General features: G+C 46.5%; 1 protein-coding gene across 4 annotated transcripts in view; it reads right to left on the bottom strand.

Moving 5' to 3' along the window:
• SDK1 (sidekick cell adhesion molecule 1) overlaps window positions 1–21,096 on the bottom strand; it is a 973,914-nt gene that overhangs the window by 242,868 nt on the left and 709,950 nt on the right. For all 4 annotated transcript variants that reach the window (XR_010122494.1, XR_010122492.1, XR_010122493.1 and 1 more), the window contains exons 15-16: window positions 4,608–4,755; window positions 3,475–3,615 (exon numbers count right to left, since the gene is read on the bottom strand). Coding sequence is in view for 1 of the 4 variants with exons in the window: in XM_063646050.1 (XP_063502120.1) it covers window positions 3,475–3,615; window positions 4,608–4,755 (289 nt within the window). In the remaining 3 variants the exon portion in view is untranslated. The remainder of the gene's footprint in view (window positions 1–3,474; window positions 3,616–4,607; window positions 4,756–21,096) is intronic.

Raw genomic sequence — 21,096 nt, 5'->3', positions numbered from 1 at the left:
GCGTTATTCCGTGATGGGCAAAAATGAAAGTCAAGTTATCAAACCACGTTTTGGCTTCACAGTGTGTCCATCTCTAACTCCTTTACTGAACGACCTGAACCAAGCAAGTACACATGCAATTGCCAGGGGGCGTTCAGATCACCGACATAGCATGATGGTCCTCAAGGCAGTGGGCCACTGGGAGAAAGGCTTGGCATGGATTCACCTGTGTGACAGGTATTTCCACTTACATTCACCATCTACAAAAGATGAACTCTTAAATGGGACTGAGACAGCCATTTGGGAAAAGGTAGAAACTGGCTCCGTGCCCACACCATGCACCTGAGTAGCCTGTGCATGCTGGCACCAAGCACCATCTGTAATTACACGATGGAACAAGGATGGCCCTTAAGAAGGATTCCTTATGTGGACCCAACGCTACACAATGCACGTTCCAGGGAAGAGCCAAGGAACCTACATCGGAAGACTTTGCTCAGTGGCCATTCAGGAGCTGGGTGGTGTTGGGAAAATTCCAAACTTCTCTGAGCCTTGGTTTCCGCCTCTTTAAGGTGGGAATGACAGTAGCATTTCCATGCTTGTTGTAAGAGTCAAAGGAGACACTGAATGTAAAAGAGATGTGAAGGTGTAAAGCACTCTCTAAGTATATAAACATTTTTAAACACCGCTCTTCTACTGAGAAGTATGGTAGAGATAAGTATGCGTTATAAGGAACTACACCTGCATGAGCCACCCATCTTCTCCGGGGCCACTCTTGATACCACCGTGAAAAACAAACTGCAGAATTCACATCTTCCAAAGAGCCTGCGCTCCCCTCCAGAACAGTCACGTTGGCCCATTCTGACCAGTGGCTCTATTACCAGTGGCTTTTGTAATAGTCACAGGATGTCTAAGAAGGTCACAATTAATAAGGGAAGTGCAGGGCAGCCTCCTCTTGCTGGTAAGATATGTTGCCCCGGAGACCATCTCAGCCAGAACAAGATGATTTTTTATACAGAAATAAACAGGAGAATGTTTTTAAAGGACATAACCCCTATGCTCCTTTCAAAGAAACACCCTGCCTATTATTATAAATATTTTATTGCTGCACACGCATCCTAACTACTTCTTATGGCTGGAGCCACGGAAGTGATTTATTTCTCTTTGCTTTCCTTGCATTGTGCCTTGGATCTGACACAGAGACTGTGCCCTGGAGGATACACACTCGCAAACAGAGAGCTGACGTGCAGACCAGAGGATTACGTGGAAGCGTTTCTAAGCAAATTCATTTTGGCTCTTTCATTTCTGAAAACTTTGATATTCACAGGCCTAGGGTAGTGCACCCGCATCTTGGGGCTTTCTGGATTTAAGCTCCTGCAAATACAGAAGATGCCCTCATCTCCAGCACCCAACTCTACTGACCCCATCACAGAAAATCCTTTTAACAGTAGCAATCCCGCAAAATAGAGAAATGTGCAGTCCCCGACGTGGCCTCATAACATCAGAGAGATTTTATTATTAAATTCTGTGCCCCAGGCCTGGTTCTGTGGGATGACTTTTAAAGTCCTTACTTGACAGCTTCAGCCTAAGGAAACTCTTCCTGCACGTGCTGAAGAAAGGCAGAGGCAGAGGGATGACAGGCCTGTGCTGCTGGGGAGAGAGGGCGGCCAATTATTCTCATTGGTGGATGGGTGCAGAAAGAGAGGTAATGGCTAAGGCAGGGGCAAGAGCAGCAGTGCCACAGGACCCCTCGGCCGCAGGCAGCAGGGACATGGGGCTGTTTTCGGGAGCGGAGGTGGTCAGCCAATTAGGAACTGTCCCAGGGGATCAACAGGAACCAGAGCCTGCGGCCCCCACCCCGAGGGGACAAAACTGCAAGCACCTCTTCCCTCTTCTTTGAAATGAGGAAGGACAGTTGGAGCCTCGAGACAACAGGGGCCTTGCTATTGATTGGAGCTCTTTGTGTACCCCTGGGGATGGCCCATTTAAACCACTTCAGGTGGGTCACAGTCTGGCTTACATTTAGAAGAGAATCCCGACGCTGGAGGAAAAACTTGAAAACAGCGGCAAATTGGTTTTGACAGGCAAATAGTCCAGCCATATAGAAAAACACATATTAAATGATGAATGGATGGTTATACACATATACACAGGGAAGGCGTTGCCCTTCATACACAAGGATAATGAAGCTGAAGATGCAACATTTCCCAATTTCTCACATTTATCTAAGAAATTACATCTGTCTGCTGAAGACCTTTGTTAGCCACTATTTACTGATCACACACTTGGAATGAACCCAGGAAGGGAATAAGGGGATACCCACCATTCTTGTCCCAATAACATTGGTAAAATGAACAAATATGTCCACGGTGGTGCAATCTATTAGAAGAGATTTAATAATTATCATGCAATTCTGCTTTTTCTTTTATTTGTGTCAACAGGCCACTGCAATGGTCACGTTCAGTGCAATTTTAAAATGAGCAGATTTGGCAAAGGAGGTTTCTTCTCTCAAACACAGACAAGCTCAGACACAGTGTTCCCAATAATTCTAGAAGCCTAACTGTCCTTTATAAAGCAAAGATAGCACACTGGCTACCCTTCAGCCACATCTGGCCTGCAGAAGTGTGCGTTAGCCCTGCCCTTTGTTTCCAAATATATTGATTTCATTTCCAACATCTAAAAGTTGTGAAGTTTCAGGTACAAAGCTAGATCTTTGGATTTCTGGAAATACTAGAAGATCTGGCAATAGCAAGCAATACACCAGCATGGTGACAACTCGCTAATAATTATATGAAATTAATTATTCTTAATTTAAAATTACTGTATTGAACAACACATGCCCTTGGTTGCAAACGTAAATGGAATCAAAAGACTCACAATGAGGCCAGGTGTGGTGGCTCACACCTGTAATCCCAGCTGAGGACTGGGAGGCTGAGGGGGACAGATCACCTGAGGTCAGGAGTGTGAGACCAGCTTGGTCAACATGGTGAAACCCTGTCTCTACTAAAAATACAAAAATTAGCCAGGTGTGGTGGCACATGCCTGTAATCCCAGCTACTCGGGAGGCTGAGGCAGGAGAATCGCTTGAACCCAGGCAGCAGAGGTTGCAGTGAGACAAGAGCGTGCCACTGCACTCCAGCCTGGGTGACAAGAGCGAAACTCCATCTAAAAAAAAAAAAAAAAAGCCTCACAATGAATAATATACCTTGCTTCCAATCCCTAATATCCCCTCCATTCTCCTGCCAAAATGCTACCCTGACACCAGTTTTGTGTGTGTCATTTATGGTCAGATATGCACAGAATGTCTCTGCAAGGCTGCCCATGTTGGCCTGTGCCCTCCAGTTTGCCACAGTCTCCACCACTCCCTAACATCTCACACCTGGCCTGACTCCTTTGGTTCCTGTTTGGCTCTTACAGACATTAGAGTTTGCAACCCTTGGTGAAATCGACGCTCAGCTCTAATGGCGGCCTAAAAATGGCCAATCACAGGGTACTTGCCTGAGGATGTATCCACGCAACACCCCGTTGTGCTCTGTTTCTGGGGGTGGCTGCCACTGGACCATAATGGACTGATTAGTCCGCCCACTGGCCACTATATTTTTCGGGGGAGCACTAGGTGGTTCTTCAGGTAGCATCAACCTAAAAATAAAAGACAGGTAGGAACAAGAGAGATGAGTACCAGAAACAGCGGGGGCCCATTTATATTTCATCTATCTTGCTGAATCTTGAGCCTGACTATTTATGGAAATCGGGTTTCAAGAAAAGCAAAACACAAAGGCGATGAAACCAAAATGACATGAGAAACACTTACTACAAATTAACGTAATAGAAAATCAGTTAACCAAGCAATGAGGAAAGCATGGAGGTGACTTTGTTCTGTGTGAATAACCCCAGCACCTCAGCCCTTTAGGAAGACTGCAAGCCTGAACGCGTCCGCTTGTGGGCCTGCCGTCTCAGGCTCCTCCCAAACAGTTTTCTCTGGCTCTTTCAATATTTCTCATATCAAACTCCCACATTTTTTTGGGGAAAAAAAAGGTATTTAGAGCTGAGCTGTCCTACAAGTCAAGCCCACTGAAAGCTCAGGTTGGTTGGGGAGGGTGTGCTGAAATGTGATGAAGCCATTTTCCCATGTCACCTCCGAATGAGACTTTTCAGAGGCGGCCCTCTCAGGGATGGGAGAGCATGAAGATCGCTCAGGAACGCGATGCCTCTACAGAGACAGCAGAATCTTCAGCTTCCCTTACAGCACGCTAGGTGTTGACTTGTTAAGACTGTGGCATCAGCTTCCATCTGGCAGTGGGGTGGGCAAAGGACATGGAAAACGTGTAAGCTCTTTAATTTCCTGTATACAGGGGACTGTGCTGTCAGGAGCGATTTATGTAGGCACAGCCAGCTCGCCACAGGACAAATCCAAGAAACCTGCCTCACAGCAATGAAGGAAGGCCCAGCTAAGCCTGCGTGGGACTGTGTTTCCCTCTTTGCGACAGGCTTTTCTGCTCACGTTTTGGCCAGTCTCCCTGAGGGAGGCCAGCGAGTTGCTGTGATCAATTCCACCACCTAACGTGATGCTTCTCTTTGGCGTTCAGGCCCCTGGCTGTTCCGCGCCCCCACCTGGGGCAGGATTCACGCACCTGCTTGTCTCGGCGCTGTACTGGCCCCTGCCCACTTCGTTCACCGCGCACACCCGGAATTGATAGGTACGAGCCGGAGTCAGGCCGCTCACGGTGACGCCTGTCATCTCGGGGCCAACGTTTGACAGATGCACCTTCCACGGAGAGTCTGAAAGAATGAAGAAAACGAATTCAAGCCCACAGACTTATCATGTCTGAATAATAAGAGGTGAATGCAAAGGCCTTCTCAGGGAACATCTCATTTGCTTAGCAGGACACCTCTAGGAGAAGGAATGCTTATCCCATTTAGCAGGTGTGGAAACTGAGGCTCCAGCCATGTGGCTAGTAACTTGCAAGCCAGAAAGGAAACTTCCCCCCATGCTGCCATCAACGAGCAAAGGGATTTTTTTGTGTGCAACCTGCATATGTCGGTTTAAAAGGAACCAAAATGTCCCTAATTCCTGTGTTCAGTATGTAAGGGGAGAAAGTTCTCTGTCGGCTCACATGGTTAGGCAGATTGCAGATTTGTTTCCCAGAAAAGGATGCTGCACATGTCACTGAATGATAAATAAAAACTATATTCATTAACATTTTAATAAAAGAGGAAATGAGCATGATAAAGACAGATGGGCTGTGTATTTCGCAGCCCATCTGCGTGGCAGGCCCATTAAGCCACCACACCCTTGAGTGGCTTTGGCTGGAGAGAGGCGTAATGAAATTCACAGCGAGTTTAGAATATCTTCCCACCCAGCTTTCCAGCAGGTGTGCCAGAGCGACTCTGCCAGCCAAATGCGCTCTCGCCGGCAAGGCTTCCGAAGGCTCTGGTGGAGATCCTACACCTTTGCGTGGGTTTTTTGCAGAGTTTAAACAGGCTTTTCAGCCCAGTCATTTTGTAGAGTGATGCCCTGGAATGAACAAGGTCTTGGCAGTGACTTCCAGCATCCGCTGTTGGTTCCCATTCTGAATTGTGACGATGCCTGAACTGAATTTTCAAGTTATTAGTGAAGTAAAACCTGGGTGGGGGAAATTCTTCTGGAAATCGAGCTGTCTCGCTGACCTGAAGTGGCGCGAAGGTCCCTTTCACCCACATTAGAGACGGTCAGAAAGAGACGGTACACGCATTCTACCATGGTGCTGGGCTAGGCAGAGCCTGCAGACAGTACCAGCTGCATGTCAGCATCCACACATAAAACCCCAGCCGCTTCTCCAAAAACCTACAGCCTCAACCGCGGGCATTCGTAAGTCTGCGCCTGCGAGCTCATCAGAAATGTACTCCAGCTCCTTACTGATCACCAAGCAGTGGCCATAAATTGCTCCAAAAAGAAAATGAGACTCTCAAAGGCAACTTCTGTTGCCTCACACAGAGGTGTCTATCACTAATTCAGAATCTGCTCACTGGATTCCTTAACACAAAGTTAAGCTGCTCTGAAGCATGAAGCCAGTTGGCTATGAAGATGGAATCTTTTTAATTATTTCAAATCAAGCTGCTTCCAAAAATGGCTTTCTGGGAACGCAGTCTTCGCCACCAGCTGGGCATTTCAGCGTTCTTGGCTTTTGATTTCCAGTGACATGGATAATGGGCAGCTGATGAGGATCTCCCTCTCTGTGTGTCTCCTTTAAAAACAAAATGTGCGCATTCCCAGTTACCTACGGAAGAACTCAGGGCAACTTCCCTTTTCGCTCTGGGAGCCTGAAACCCTTCCACTTGCATCACGCAGCTCGTGGTGATCTGGTTTGCTAAGCAGTCTCCCTTACAGAAAATAGCCATTTGTCAATGCGGAAGACAAAAGGCCATTCCCAGTATCAGGGCAACCAGACTTGGTTGGTAGAAAGCAGGGCCCCTTTGTGCCAAGTCCAGCTTCCATGGAAATATCATTCTCATTCTGAAGAGAACTGGTATGTAGAAGAAAGAAGCACGGAGACCACAGCTGACTACGAACTCTCCCACTTAAGGGTGTTCAGTTTTGTTTGAACTTCCGTGAAAACAGTGGACAAATCAGAACCACAATGATATTGCATCTAATACCCACCAGGGTGGCTATTATTAAAAGAAAACACACACACACAAACAGAAAATAACAGGTGTTGGGAAGGATGTGGAGAAATTCCGCCCCATTGCACGGTTGTTTCGAATGTAAAATGGTATAGCTGCTACAGACAACAGTATGGTGGCTCCTCAAAAAATTAAGACAAAATTACCATAGAATCCAGCATTTCTGCTTCTCAGTATACACTCAAAGGAACAGAAAGGAGGGGTTCGAAGAGATATGTGCACACTTGTGTTCAAAGCAGCTTTATTCACAGTAGCCAAAAGGTAGAAGCAACCTCTGGGATATGATGAGGTTTCTCTTCAAAGAATCCAATCAATCTTTTATTCTTTAATTTATAGTACCCCTCCCCACTTCCGCCTTTTCCCTTTTTTTTCCTTTTTGCCTTTTTAGACACCTGGGCATGCCACAGTACCAGGTGTCATCAGTAGCAGCTCACATTCCTTCCTTTATTTGGAAAGAGGACTAACTTTCTAGTTCATTACAGAACACCCCTTCCCCTTTCCTCTTCGCTTTCTTTTACGTGCCCACCTTATCTAAAAAAAAATCAAATGTTTAGCCAACTGGGATTAGTTTAGATTGTACGACCCGACCCCGGCCAATAGGGAAAGGGTACAGGGGCAGGACTTGCGTCAGGAATAAAGGCTCTCATGCCCCTTTGTTCAGGTGTGCTGTCATGGCGACTGGCCAAGGAGGCACCTCTCTGTGCAGAAGTAAAACTGCTTTGCTAAGAATCCTTTGTTCGAGTGTTCAATTTCCTCAGGATTTTGAGTGTTATTCCTAACAAACCCAACTGCCCACCGATGGATGAATGGGTAAACAAAATACGATCTGTCCATACAATGGCTACTCTTCAGCTTTTTAAAGGAAGGAAATTAAGACACATGCTGGAACATGGATGAACCTTGAGGACAGTATACTACGTGAAATAAGTGAGAAAAAGACAAATACTTCATGATTCCACTTGCATGAGACATCTAGAACAGTCAAATTCACAGAGACAGAAAGTAGGAGGAGCAGAGGAAGGAGAAATGGGGAGTGATTGCTTAGTGGTGCAGAAGCTTTGCAACATGAAAAGAACTCTAGAGAAGGATGGTGTTGACGGTGGCAAAACAGTGTGAATGTGTTTAATGCCACTGAGCTGTGCACTTACAAACGGTGAACATGATGAATTTTTTATGTGTGTTTTACTACCATTAAATATTAAAACAATGCCTGTAATCCCTGCACTTTTGGAGGCTGAGGCGGGTGGATCACGAGGTCAGGAGTTCAAGACCAGCCTGGCCAAGATGGTGAAACCCCATCTCTACTAAAAGTCCAAAAAATTAGCCAGGCGTAGTGGCAGGTGCCTGTAATCGCAGCTACTCAGGAGGCTGAGGCAGAGAATTGCTGAAACCCGGGAGGCGGAGGTTGCAAGGAGCCCAGATCGCGCCACTGGACTCCAGCCTGGGTGACAGAGCGAGACTCTGTCTCAAAAAACAAATTAAAGGAAATAATGAAAAGATGGGGTGATAATATATAACCCCCAAGACTCCCTGAGTATGAAATAACTTACATTGAAAGCATCTAGCTGTAAGATTGGCCCAAGGCACTGGATAGCTTGCTCTCCCTAGATCCACACTCCACTCTCCCTACCCAGCTCTGTCCTGGGGACTCCTGCCCTGAGGCTTCCTGTAGATGAGGGGAGCAAATGTAAGGCTCTTCCTTCCTCACTGGGAGGCTGCCTGCGGCTACCTAGGTCCTTCATCCAAAGGGTCCCCCTCTTTTCCAAGTAGCCACCCTACACAATCTCTCCTTCTGGGGTTCTGCAACTGCCTCAGGCTCTTGAACCTTAGAGTGAAACCCGCTCTGAGGCTACCAGCCCCCGGGAACAGTGGTTCCCCTCCACCTGCACCTCTGCAAACATTCCCCTTCTAAAATGTCCTCCTCGATTGCTCTCATTCAGGAATGCCATCTTTTCCCTCAGGAAGCTTGACTGATACTGGACTCAGTAAAGCTCTTCTTCCACCCCTTTCTTCCTTCAGACATCACAGCGTCTAGCAGTGAGCCATTCATCTGCTCGGTCAGGCACAGTGAACAAACGTCGTTTCAGAAAGAGACAGTCAAGACGACAACTGTTGTAACCAGGTGACTGAGGCGATTAATCAGACTGTGGGAGAAGCAGAGCAAGCCTGGAGATGCCACCCTCCTGCCCTCGGCCCCATCCCGCCAGCCTGGCCCTGCCTGATCCTGGCTGTTTGTTCACTAGGAGTGTAAACAGCTCCTGAAAGTCCAGAACCCCAGCCTCAGGGTCCAGAGTCTGCTGCCTGGTTTGATTTGACAACAGGGCCTATTAATGACCTCTGCATCTCAGGGCTCTGCTCAGTCCTGCTGCAACTATAGGATTCTTTCTTTATTCTTTTTCCTCTTCCACTAGAAGATAAAAGGTCTGGCAGGAAGAGAGATTAAAGTGAAAACTAATACAAATAAACCGATCCATCTCTGGGCACCCTGATTTGCACACACACACACAAAATTGTTTTGGGAAGGATTTGCTCATTCTCAAGCTCTGGAATTGCAAGCTTGCTGAGAACTGTTAAAATTTAAATAGCAAGTATGTTCCTAACAATCAATAAGCAACATCCCTTTAAAAGGGTCCTCCCCCAGCCGGTCCTCACAGAAGAGGGCCACAGGATGCTTGTCTTGGAGGCTGGGAGGTAGAAGAATCTTTTGATAAAGGAAACCATCCCATAAACATTTAATACTTTTTTTCTTCCCCTTCAGGGACTCTCAGATCTAGAAGACTGAGGGATTTTACACTTCCCCAGCCAGGCTCCGTTCTACAGAGGGCATCACTACACTTTCGTTTTCTTAGTGGTAAGGCCGAGAATCATGAGGAATGAATCACAACCCCGCGTTAGCTGCTGGTTTAAAAAGCTGGTGGTTTCCAATCTTTGAAAATCTACTGGAAGCTTTTTCCAATAAAAAAGAGCATTATCATTTTCTCAATTAAAGGTGTCTGAAGAAGGAACATGTTTTTTGAAAGAAGATTTTTTTTTCTTTTCTTTTTTTGAGACAGGGTCCCGCTTTGTCATCCAGGCTGGAGTGCAGTGGCGCAATCTTGGCTCACTGCAACCTCCACCTCCTGGGTTCAAGCAATCCTCTTGCCTCAGTCATGTTCCATCCCCCAAGCTGGGACCACAGGTGTGCGCCACCATGCCCGGCTAATTTTTGTATTTTTTGTAGAGATGGGATTTCGCCATGTTGCTCAGGCTTGTCTTGAACACCTGGACTCAAGCAATCTGTCTGCCTTGGCCTCCCAAAGTGTTGAGATTACAGGAGTGAACCACCACGCCCAGCAGGGAGATTTTCCTTAATTGCCAAAAGCATCGTCATATTATTAATACATAACATTTCTGTGGCAGTTTGCAGCCTGGAAGTGCTTTCAGGGCTGTAGCCACAGAAACCTGCTTGGGAAGGAGGTCTTACCACGCCTCTTTTTCACTCCAGGAAACCAAGACTCAGGGAAGTTTAAATAACGTCTGCTGAACTTCACAGGTGGCATCTATCTAGAGTGGCTCCATCTCAACATCACCAGAAGCAGAGCAACTGGTGTCATGTGCCTCCTTGGGTTATGTAGCAGGAAGTACCCGCAATACCCAAGAAGTATACACACACACACACACACACACACACACACACACACACTCTCTCTCTCTCTAAGAAAAGAAACCACCCACAAACGGAAGGCAGCTCAAATCCAGTCTCCAGGCAATAAAGAAGGTGCAGTAATCCCAGCACTTTGGGAAGCCGAGGCAGGCAGATCACGAGGTCAAGAGATCAAGACCATCCTGGCCAACATGGTAAAACCCCATCTCTACTAAAAATACAAAAAATTAGCCAGGCATGGTGTCGTGCACCTGTATTCCCAGCTACTTGGGAGTCTGAGGCAGGAGAATCGCTTGAACCCAGGAGGTAGAGGTTGCAATGAGCCAAGATTACGCCACTGCACTCCAGCCTGGTGACAGAGCAAGACTCCGTCTCAAAAAACAAAACAAAACAAAACAAAAAGTGCACGAACCAATTAAACACCAGAGTCACCAGAATCCTAATCTAGGACCTGGGGCCTTCTATAGGACAACTGTCATGGCCTCTGCCCAGGCAGGAAGCGGGGAGGTAGGTGGGGGTTTTGTGGATGAAGAGACACTGACACACAAAACAACCAGTACGATGGCTGGACCCTGTTTGGACTCTGGTTCAAGTGTAAAAAGACCTTTCTTTTTAGACACTTAGGGAAAATTAAATATAGACTGACTAGCAGGTGATATTAAGGACTACTAGTAATTTTGTTAGGTGTAATCAACTTTTTGAGCTGCTTACTGATCACTTAGGGATGAAATGACATAATTTCTGGAATTTCCTTTAAAACACTCTAGTAAAATAAAAGTGAGGAACAGATGAAATAAACATGGTTAAAATGTTATTGGCTGTTGGACCTATATTTTTGTGTGTATTTAGTACTTTTAATAATAAAAAGTTCTTAGAAAGTGACTATTTTTGTCACAGCATTGCCAGTATGGAGCATTTTATAACTGTTGTAATTGTCTATTGGTGGGTGAAAAATGTAATTTGGTTGATGCTTTACTTTGCATTTTTATATGAATGAGAATGAGCATGCTTTCATTAAAATAAGGATAGTTCCCCCAGGTTACAGTTAAGTGGAAAAATTAGGTGCAAATTTATTATTTTTCTAATTCGAATTCTACTACTGTTTTTGCTACAACAGTCTGCATATTGAATCTCCTGAAATATAAGTATTAGCTTATAATAATCATGGTGATCCATTTAAAGAGTTATCCACTTGCTAAGCTCCCTTGGGATCTATTTTATTCCCTGTTTGGTCCTCAGCAACTAGAAGAATGCCTGACACACAGTAGGAGCTCAATACGTGTTTGTGGAACAAAAGCACCCACTCCGTTGGAGCTACTGTTGATGCCTGTATGTGTCCACGTTCAACCTTCACAGTAACCTTGAGGGGGATACAATCATCTTCATTTCCACATGAGAAATGGATGGAGTGAAGGCTCAGGGTCTCTCCACTCACCATTAATGCTCCTTGTGCAAACTCCGCATCTCATTGTTGCCTAAGATTTAAAGCTGCAAAGTTAAGGGCTTGGTCACAGAGATGAAGGAGAAGATGAGATTGTCTTGGAGCAATGCCCATGAGGGCCCCCGCCATGGAGCTCAGAGGGGAAGCTTCATGCTAATCAGAGGCTCCCCTCCACCACACCAGACTGTCTCTCTAGACACCGAGTATAAGCAGGCTGCATTCCTTAGGGTGGCACTGCACACTCAATACAGGTGCTGCTGAGAGTCTAGCCCTAGGCACAGATCAGGTTAAATTCCCCATGTCTGGAAGGTCTATCAAGCATCAGCAGTGATGAGTCACGTTGACAGGGTCCACCCTTGACGTGATGTGATGAGAATGACGCTTTACTTCCCTGGTCTTCTTCCCAAACCCCCATAACCCCGGTCTAGCTACAAGAAGAACATCAGACAAATCCCGATTGAGTGACGTTCTACAAAACAGATCCTGGACGGGATCCTGCAGCAGAGCGGGAAAGACGTCATCAGGGAGAGACTGTGGAGCTCGGAAGGGGGCAGTGACTGCAGTGAACAATAAGGTGTCACTGTGGGCTGACTGTGACAAAGGCACCACACTAGTGTCACAGGGGAAGCTGGGTGGGGGGTCCATCTTTGTAACAATTCTGTGAACTCCAAACTGCTCTAAAATACAAAGTTTAGTAAGAAAAAAGAAAGATCTATCATGAGTGGTTGGTCCGGAGCAGGCAGGGGAGCGGCAGGTTAGGAGGCCCTGCGTGGAACCTGCAGTGGAAGGTCATGTGTTTTGCATGAGAAGAGCAGATCCGTGTGTATGTGTCCACATGCGTGTGCCCAGGCACACAAGAGTGAGGGCTGTCAGAGAGCTGGGGTTAAAGCCACTGGGATTCCTCCTAAGGCTAAAGCCTGGAGGATGAGGCATCCCAGACATGGCTCACACCGAACTCCTCAGTGGTGGGGCGGCCTGATGCCCATGGGGTAGAGCAGCAGCAAAGGGCTAGGGCTCCATGAGCTGCAAACAGCACTGCCAGTGCCCTCTAGGAAGGAAGCTCATGCCAGCCCCAGAAGGAGGATGCACAGAGTGACCTGGAGCTCTTGGCTCCCATCACATCGGGCCCTCCCTGGGTACCAGCAGAGGCTCCTTCAATTTTGTATTATTTTTCTTAACAAGAGCTCCAAAATTACAGAGCAAAACCTGGATCCACCCCTGAGAACCATATATCCATCTCCCAACCACATTTTTTTCCATCTTAAAGGGGTAAAAAATGGTAAATTTTATGTATATTTTATGTGTATATGTATTTGTATATATATGTTTGTGTATGTACATTTATACCATAAAAAATAATAGAAGTTCACTTAAAATTTTTGGAAAATAAAGAGTATGGGAAGGAACTGAAATGAAACCGGCATAGGTCCATACTGCAGTTCTTGTTTTTTTAAACCATTCTCATCATTGTTCAATGCTTTCGGTAATTACTTTCACGTTTCTGGAGACTCCGACCTATATCTTAGTGTTCAGCTCAGTGAGTTACTGAGAATAGTTTGGTGGAAGGAATGACATTTCCTCCACTATATTAAAGTGCCCTTAAATTACTGTTGTCACACGAACAGAAATAACACAGTTTTGAAAGCCCAGACAACAAAGAATTTCAGCCTCCATGCAGTTAAACTGCTTGGGGTGAGGCTTCGGAACCCACTCCTACTCTGAGCCACTCACCCCTCCAGGCTGGAGCCCGGGCTCAGAGACGGGCACAGCCAGGGCTATGAAAAAGCTTCTCTTGGTCTAGTCAGAGCTCATCTGGTCATTAAGAGAGAAGCATAGATAATAACTAGTTATGCAAAGGTTATATAAAGCGTTTTCTGCAGGATTCTAGTTAAAAACTCTTACAATGACAAAAGGAGCATGATTTTTAGTGGCACTGTAGAATTCCAAGCTTAAGCTGGTAAATACATTTGTAGAACAGACTGTACTCCTGCAAGGGGACTGCGAGGGCCCCCGGATGAATGTGACTCTATCGAGGCATGAAACACATCTAAGACAAACACAATTTGAAAAGAACATTGTGAAACAGACCTGTTCGTGGCAACCCTGGAAGAGAAGACAGAGGCCACAGGAGTGACAGAGATAAACCACTAAGGATGCTTGAGAAAGAAAGAGGCTTAGGCCAGACAAAGACTTCATACAACAGGGGGAAGAAAGAGTAGGAAATAGATGGATACTTTCTACCTAAAACAAAACACCACAGAGTGGACAGTATAAATACATTTTGATATCCTTCCCTTTGGGAAGACTTTCTCTGTTGTATATATCTTTAGAGAAACCATAAAGGTCTGCAAGCTCAGGATCAAAATGCACCAAGTTTTTGTCTTAAAAAGTTAAGAACTAAAGAGCTGAGATATTTAGAAACACATGAAACCCCCAGCTAATGGATGCAGCCAAAATGATCCCAGAACAGGCTTTGAGGCCACAGACTGCTTACATCCAGGGCACTGTGGCCTCCAGAGCCTCAGGTCAAGACACCAAAGGTGGCCCACCAAGGCCAGACTTTGACTTGGACCCAAGGGGAGACACATGCTCACCGGGAGGTGTGGGCCAACATGCTGGAGAAGCCATTCCCTCTAGAGAAGGCACAGGAGGTTGGAAATGGTGACTGGATACATCCAGAAGCTTGGGGAACTCGATCTTGGGTGGGAGACCTATCCCGATGGTGGCAAACTCCTGCAACGGACTGGAGATGGCTGGCAGGCAGTGGGTGGAGCCAGGGTCTCTCTCCGGATGGAAGCTGGCCTGACCTCCTGGAGCTCAAGCTATGGGAGCCATGCTGTATTCTGCACCGTGCGTTCACCACAGGCACTCCTGAGCAGGAAGTTACACCATCTTGTGGGACAGCCTGGGCCAGAGGACTCCAGAAGGTGAGGACCAACCAAGGATGTGGGAGCCACCCTGGGCTCTCTGACCCCCACCTCGTCTTGGTGAGGGCAGGAAGCTAACAGGAAGTTAACTCAGAAGCAGACCTCATTCCCCTCTGGGCCCCCAACACGGACATGGTCCGCCCTTCATAAACACCTATGACAGGTACTGTCTCCCCAGATATGCATTTATTAAAATGGAGACAAATGCTATGCATGGGAGGCTTAATATGCAAAAGCCCAAAGAAAGACAAGCTAAAATATGAAACACTCCCCAAAAAGTCCAAGGCCATTAGAAAACGCCTGTGTGAGGTGTGTTTCAAAGACAGCATTAAAATGATTTGAAGCATGAAGAACAAAGTCTCTTTGCCATTTTGGCAAGCAAAACAGCACAAAGCCCATCAGCTTTTAAGTCCATAACAGCAACAGGGGATGGAGATGTTGAACAGATTGTGCGGTGACAGCCAGGAGCAGCTTTCATAGAGAGTGGTGTGGAGATGGCTGATGGGTTCCCTACATGAAAAGGCACCTGTGGCAGAGAAAGAACCAACCCAGCCATGCAGCTCAGAGATTCTCTTTGTGGAGGAAGAATCTCTCCTGCAAAGACGCTGGGGAGGGGCTCAGGAGAGGCACTGGGCCTCGGAGAACGTGCTCCAAAAGCTAGTCTAGGCCCAGCAGCTGACAAAACCAAGCTGTGCTTCAGAAAGCAGAGGCAGAGAGGCACAAAAAAGCATCAGGCTGCCGTGGGCACCAGAACGTTCCATGCTGGAGGAGGGACAAGCTGCCCGGAGGATATTGCAACCTGAACCCCAGAACATCATCTCAGCCTCAGCATGCTCTAGTCAAGCTCACGGATGCTCTTCCCAGACCGGTTTCCTCAGTGGGCCTCCGGCTTCCAGGTCTAGGCCTGGGGCTCTAGGCCATCTTGGGCCCCCTCCTTCCCAGGGAAACCCCATCAGCAATTCGGGAATGACCACCCTCCTGCTCCAGGCCCTCAGCCTCCTGCTCCCCTCCACTCTCTGAGCCTCACAGACAGCTCCCTGTAGGCCACTGCCAGGTTAATCTCGCTAAAAACTTGCTTTTACACCACCTTCCCTAGTTCCGGGCTTTGTGCAGCTCTTTGTTGTACAAGACTCAGGTCTGGCATCATTTGGTCCCTCTCTGCCTGTCCCTCGCAGGCGTCCCTTTTCAGCCAGGAATGATGCACCCGAGGCTGCTAGCAGTGCTCACTCACGGTGGGGTGAGATAAGAACTCTTCCTTTATACATCATCTACTATTTCTCCAGCTTCAATGTGCACGTATTACTTTGTACTTAAAAGTACATTATTAGTTAGAAAATTGTTTTTTATAAAGCAGTCCATTTCAGCCTCCAGCCTCCAGCTTCTCCTGCTCAGAGATCCTTCTGCTCTTACTAATTCACTCACTGGGAAATTTCCTGAACTCCCATTTTGTTGCCCTGCATCCAAGCCTCGGAGTCCTTGGCCACCAGCTCCCTGCTGAGGCACCAGGGCATCCGAATACTGCCCGTTTGAACATTCTGCTCAAGGACCACCTCCAAGGGCCTCCATGCCCACACCTGCCCACAGGGAACCCCCCTTCCCTGAGGGTCTTGATTCTGAGATCCACTTTCCTGGCAAGCGATCACATACTACCCAATGACCCCTCGTATATTCTTGGATTTGTGATTTAATTTTGTGAGTGTTCGTTGCCAAGAAAATGGACCTCACGCTCTTTCTGGTACCTCCTGGTGTCTAACGCTGTCAGGAGGGAGTGGATGCATGATTTGCAGACTTGCCGGAAGTGACTGTGCTCTGTACCCAAGGGAATGGCGAGAAAGAAAATAAAGGAGAGAAAGAAGGTCAATGGCTCGTTTCACATGAGCCTGCCCTTAAAGTATGGTGACATGATATGTGTGTGTGTGTGTGCGTGTGCGTGTGCGTGTGTGTGTATGTTTGGGGAGAGATATCTCCTATTTTTTAAAGAGAGCTTAAGGATCTTCTAAAGTGAAAATCTGCATACAATTGGGTGATACAATGACAAATACAAACAAAACCAAAATCAAACTCATAAAGGGGAAGAATGCAAAGAGATGGAGATGTTCTAAGCAGTTGGAATGACTGAGATATTTCAGTTGGACACTCAGGTTAGCTTTGGGCTTCCTAGTAGCCAAGGCATAAAGGGACACATGGATGGCACACTTGCAAAAGGAAGCTCCCACATTCATCCAGAGAAGCCAGCACTCTCTAGGCAGCGGAGATGCCGACTGCACAGAACTCCATGTGGAAGACAGTGAGTGATGTGGAAGATAAAGAGGTGTCCTTCCTCCTGCACGTTGTTAGAAAACATGAAGATACGTGATTAACTCCAAATTCATAGAAAACAATGCTTCTTTCTGAGTTAAGGAAAAGTACATTATTTCAGGTTTGAGGCTTAGGAACCTAGAGTCATAGATGAAGACTACGTCCCTCAGAGCATCAGCTCTGAAACCTGTCCAGGGGGCAGGGCCTTGGGAATGCATGAATTCCCAAAAGCCTGAAGCATATTCATCTTCTGAATTCTCTCACATAAATGTAGGGGTATTTCTAAATGTAATATTTTGTGATTTTAAGAATAATTTGCTTAGAAATAAAACATTTCCCTACATAATTTTAAAAAGTCCTAAGAAGTGAGAATGGAAGGAATGTGTTACATGATAAACAAAACTGCTTATTCAAGTCAGTATCATGTTCCTTTTGATGGCAGCAGCCAGCTGCTCTAGACAGCCTGCCGCTGCCATCATGCCAGCTGTTGCATGGAGGTGCTGCCGGGGCCGCTCGCTCCAAGAAGCCCATAGGAGCCGGGGACAAGTGGAAGCTCTGCCCCTTACGAGTTGGCGGGGGAGCTCCCTGGGTGCCGCTGCAGCTGCCCAAACCGTGGCTGCAGACCTGGGACTTCCACTCCATGGAGCAGGCAGGAGCCCTGCCCAAGTCATGGCTGCAGATCCAAGCCTCCTTGTGCTCTTGGGGGGCTGGGAGCAGGCAGGATCCCTGCCCTCTTGGGCGCAGCTGCAGCTGCCAAAACCCGCGGCTGCAGACTCAGGCATTCTTGCACTCTTGGAGACCCAGGAAGACCCCCTGCCCTCGCAGGCTTGCAAGTGCCTCTCTCACTGCCTGACTTCTCCCTGCTGTTGGCGCCCGCTCTGATCTGGGGGCAAAGTCAGGGTGAGCATGAGTGCCAATGAATGCCAGTAGGAGGCAGACAGACTCCTGGGCAGAAGGCGGGTCTCCAGTGAGGCCCCACCTTCAGGCTAGTGAGGGCCTGGGGGCTGGGGGCAGGGCTACCAGTCCCCCTGGCTGGAGTGGGAACTTGTGGTGCCTCTTCCAGGCCCGCTCATGGTCACCCATTGACCAATCAGCATGCACTTCCTCCCCTCTGAAGACCATAAAAACCCTGGGTTCAGCCAGAGCTGAGCAGATGACAGGAGGACCAGCTGTAAGGAGGAGCTACCCTCTGCTGGGAGCTGCAGACATCGGAATAACCTCTCCAGGGCCTTCTCTCTGCTGAGAGCTGCAGATGCTGGGACAACCAGCTGCAGAGAGAAGCTACTATCCTCTCCAGGGCCTTCTCTCTGCTGAGAGCTGAACACTTGTTGGGATGAGCTGCTGGCAGAGGAGCCACCCACTCCAGGCCTCCTCTCTGCTGAGAGCTGCAGACTTGATGGGACGACTTGCCTACAGAGAGCAGCCACCCACTGTGGGGCTCCTCTGGGCTGTCCTGACACTCAATAAAGCACCTCTTCATCTTCCTCACCCTTCATTTGTCTGTGAACCTCATTCTTCCTGGATACAGGATGAGAACTCGGACAAAAGCGCCACCAGCCACAGAGGTTTCTGGCTAGAAAAGCAACACTCCAAAGATCCCGTAACAATTTCCTATAAGTTCAAAAACAGGCAAACCTAATCTATGGCGACAGAAATCAGAAGAAGGGGTTAGACTGACTAGAAAGGGCCACAAAGACCTTTCTGGAATATATTGTAAATGACGTGTATTTTGTTTGAGATGTGGGCTATATGGCTGTATATATTTGTCAAAACTCCCCTAAGATCTCTGCATTTTGTTACATACAAATTATATCTCAATAAAAAACAATCAATATCACACATAACAGTAAAATCCTAGTAGACATTCCACTGAGATCAGGAAAAACACAAGAGACATTACTATGCCAATTATTTAAAATTATTCCAACCAACACAGTAAGATAGGAAAAACAAAAAGAAAACAATACATTTTTATTATTTGCAAAAGATATGATTGTCTACCTTGAAAGCAAAGAAGAGCAATGGAAAAATCGTTAGAATAATAAAAGAATATGGAATACGGCTGAATGGAAAATAAATATCTAAACATCAGTAGTTTTCCTATGTTCCTACAATAACTAATTAGAAGATGAAATGGAGAAAAATTGCTATTTACAGTAGCAACGAGACAAAATCTCAGGACAACCTTGACAAAAAAGTATACAGCCTATGGGTATAAACTTGCAAACCTCACTAAACAGCCGAATAAATAGGGATGCATATTATTTTCTGGATGGAAAACCAGAATTACTAATAAGTCACTTCTCATAAAACAATTCATAGGTTTAACATGATTAAAAATTCAATGGGACTACTTTTGAAACAAAATAATTTCAGTTTTTCTGGAAGAATAAATGATGACAAGTAATAACAAAATTCTGAAAAGTTGACAGTTGCTTTATCAGTTATTAAAACACATTTTGGAAGTAAAGCAATTAAAATACTATAAAACTGGCAGAAAAAGAGATAATGAATCAATGGAACTAAATAATCCACAAGCAGACTTTTGTATAAACAGGTCCTCTGAATATACAAAGAAGGAGACACCATAAATAAATGGATTATTCAATAAATCATGCTGGGAAAATGGATCATTTGAAAGAAAGGAAAAGTCGTATGTCAGAGTATATAACACATCTAAATTCCAGAAAAATTAGAGAGTTAAATATATTAAAAATTAAACCTTTATAAACAAGGCAAAAACCTGTAAGAATTCTCATTTTAGGGTTGAGAGTGTTGAAATATCCAAACACAAAAGTAATGAAGTGACAAAGGAAAATATCAATAGATTTAACTACATAAAAATCAAACACTTCTGTATGTCAAAAAGTAATGTACAAACATTAAGCAAACTGAAAAAATCCTTGTCACAAATGACAGAAAAAAAAAAATCCCTAAGGCCTTGGATAGATAAATGGGGCAAAGAAAATGAACAGATCATAGCAGAGAAAGTGCACAAAGCCAATCGACTTGGCAGAATGGGTTCGAGAATACTAGCAGTCGAAACACAAACTAAAACAACCCTCAGAAGACCCGAAACTCAGAACCCTCAACCTTCTGAATGAAGACACAGGAGGATATCTTTGCGCATTTGGAGTAGAAAGATCATTCAAATGATTTCCTTCTAGATAGTTGCACTAGTGTTGCCATCTTGCCTTTGCTGGTGCCCTAAAGGCTGTTTGCCAATTGGTTGATTCAGCACTGCTGAGGCAACTCAGGAGGGAGGTGTTGGGGTCAGCACCCCCAGGGGAGGGGATGGGGACAACACAAGTAGAGGAAGAGATGAGGACAGTGCCCTCAAGGGAGGGGATGGGGACGGCGCTCCCAGGGGAGGGGGTGGGTGTGGCACCCCTAGGGGAGATGGGGTAGCACCTTGAGACCAGAGGCAATGCTTAAAAGGAGATGCTGAGGCAAAGGCAGACGGGGCATGATCAGGGAGAGAATTCCCAGATTCGGTGAGCAACAGTGCGGCAGCACTGAATATCTGGTGTCCCCAGGGAATCTGGAGCAATGCCTTGTTGCTGAAGCAAGAAAAGCAGAGTGGTGAGCGGCTGGAGATAAATCGGAGATGCAGGGGCTGGTGAGACAGTAAACAGTGCTGCTACCATGCTAAGAAGCCTAGAATCCCCTCTTCAGGAAACAAGAACCTCTATACGGAAGATGTAGGGCTGGCAACCTAGGGAGGACACGGTCTGGGGAAGAGGCTTTGGGCCATGTCTGCAGTACCAGCTGGTGCGGGGAAGCCTTCCTGCCCAGCTCTAGTGGTGGCTTCCCTGCAGATCCTCTGGAAGGCTTCAGGAAGGGGAAATCACTCGATCAGGTTCCTGCATTACTGAGCTAGCTCTGGTGGCTCAAGGGAGGATGGATTTGAGGATTCCAGATCTGTGGATCACAGTGATGGGCAACAGCCAGTTAGGGTCAGTGGTGGCAGCAACAAAGAAGGGCAGGGCAGTGGCTTTGATAAAAATGCATGAGGTAAACCCCACAAAATTTATTCATTTATTTGTTGGGGAGAATTAATAGTGAAGGAGTCAAGAATTACATTATGTTTTTCTCTCTTTTTTTTTTTTTTTTTTTGAGATGAAGTCTCATTCTGTCTCCCAGGCTGG

This window comes from Symphalangus syndactylus, chromosome 9 (assembly GCF_028878055.3).
Source record: "Symphalangus syndactylus isolate Jambi chromosome 9, NHGRI_mSymSyn1-v2.1_pri, whole genome shotgun sequence".
NCBI lineage: Eukaryota > Metazoa > Chordata > Mammalia > Primates > Hylobatidae > Symphalangus > Symphalangus syndactylus.
The sequence above is the reverse complement of the archived record's forward strand: the minus strand, read 5'-3'. Positions and strand labels throughout refer to the sequence as shown.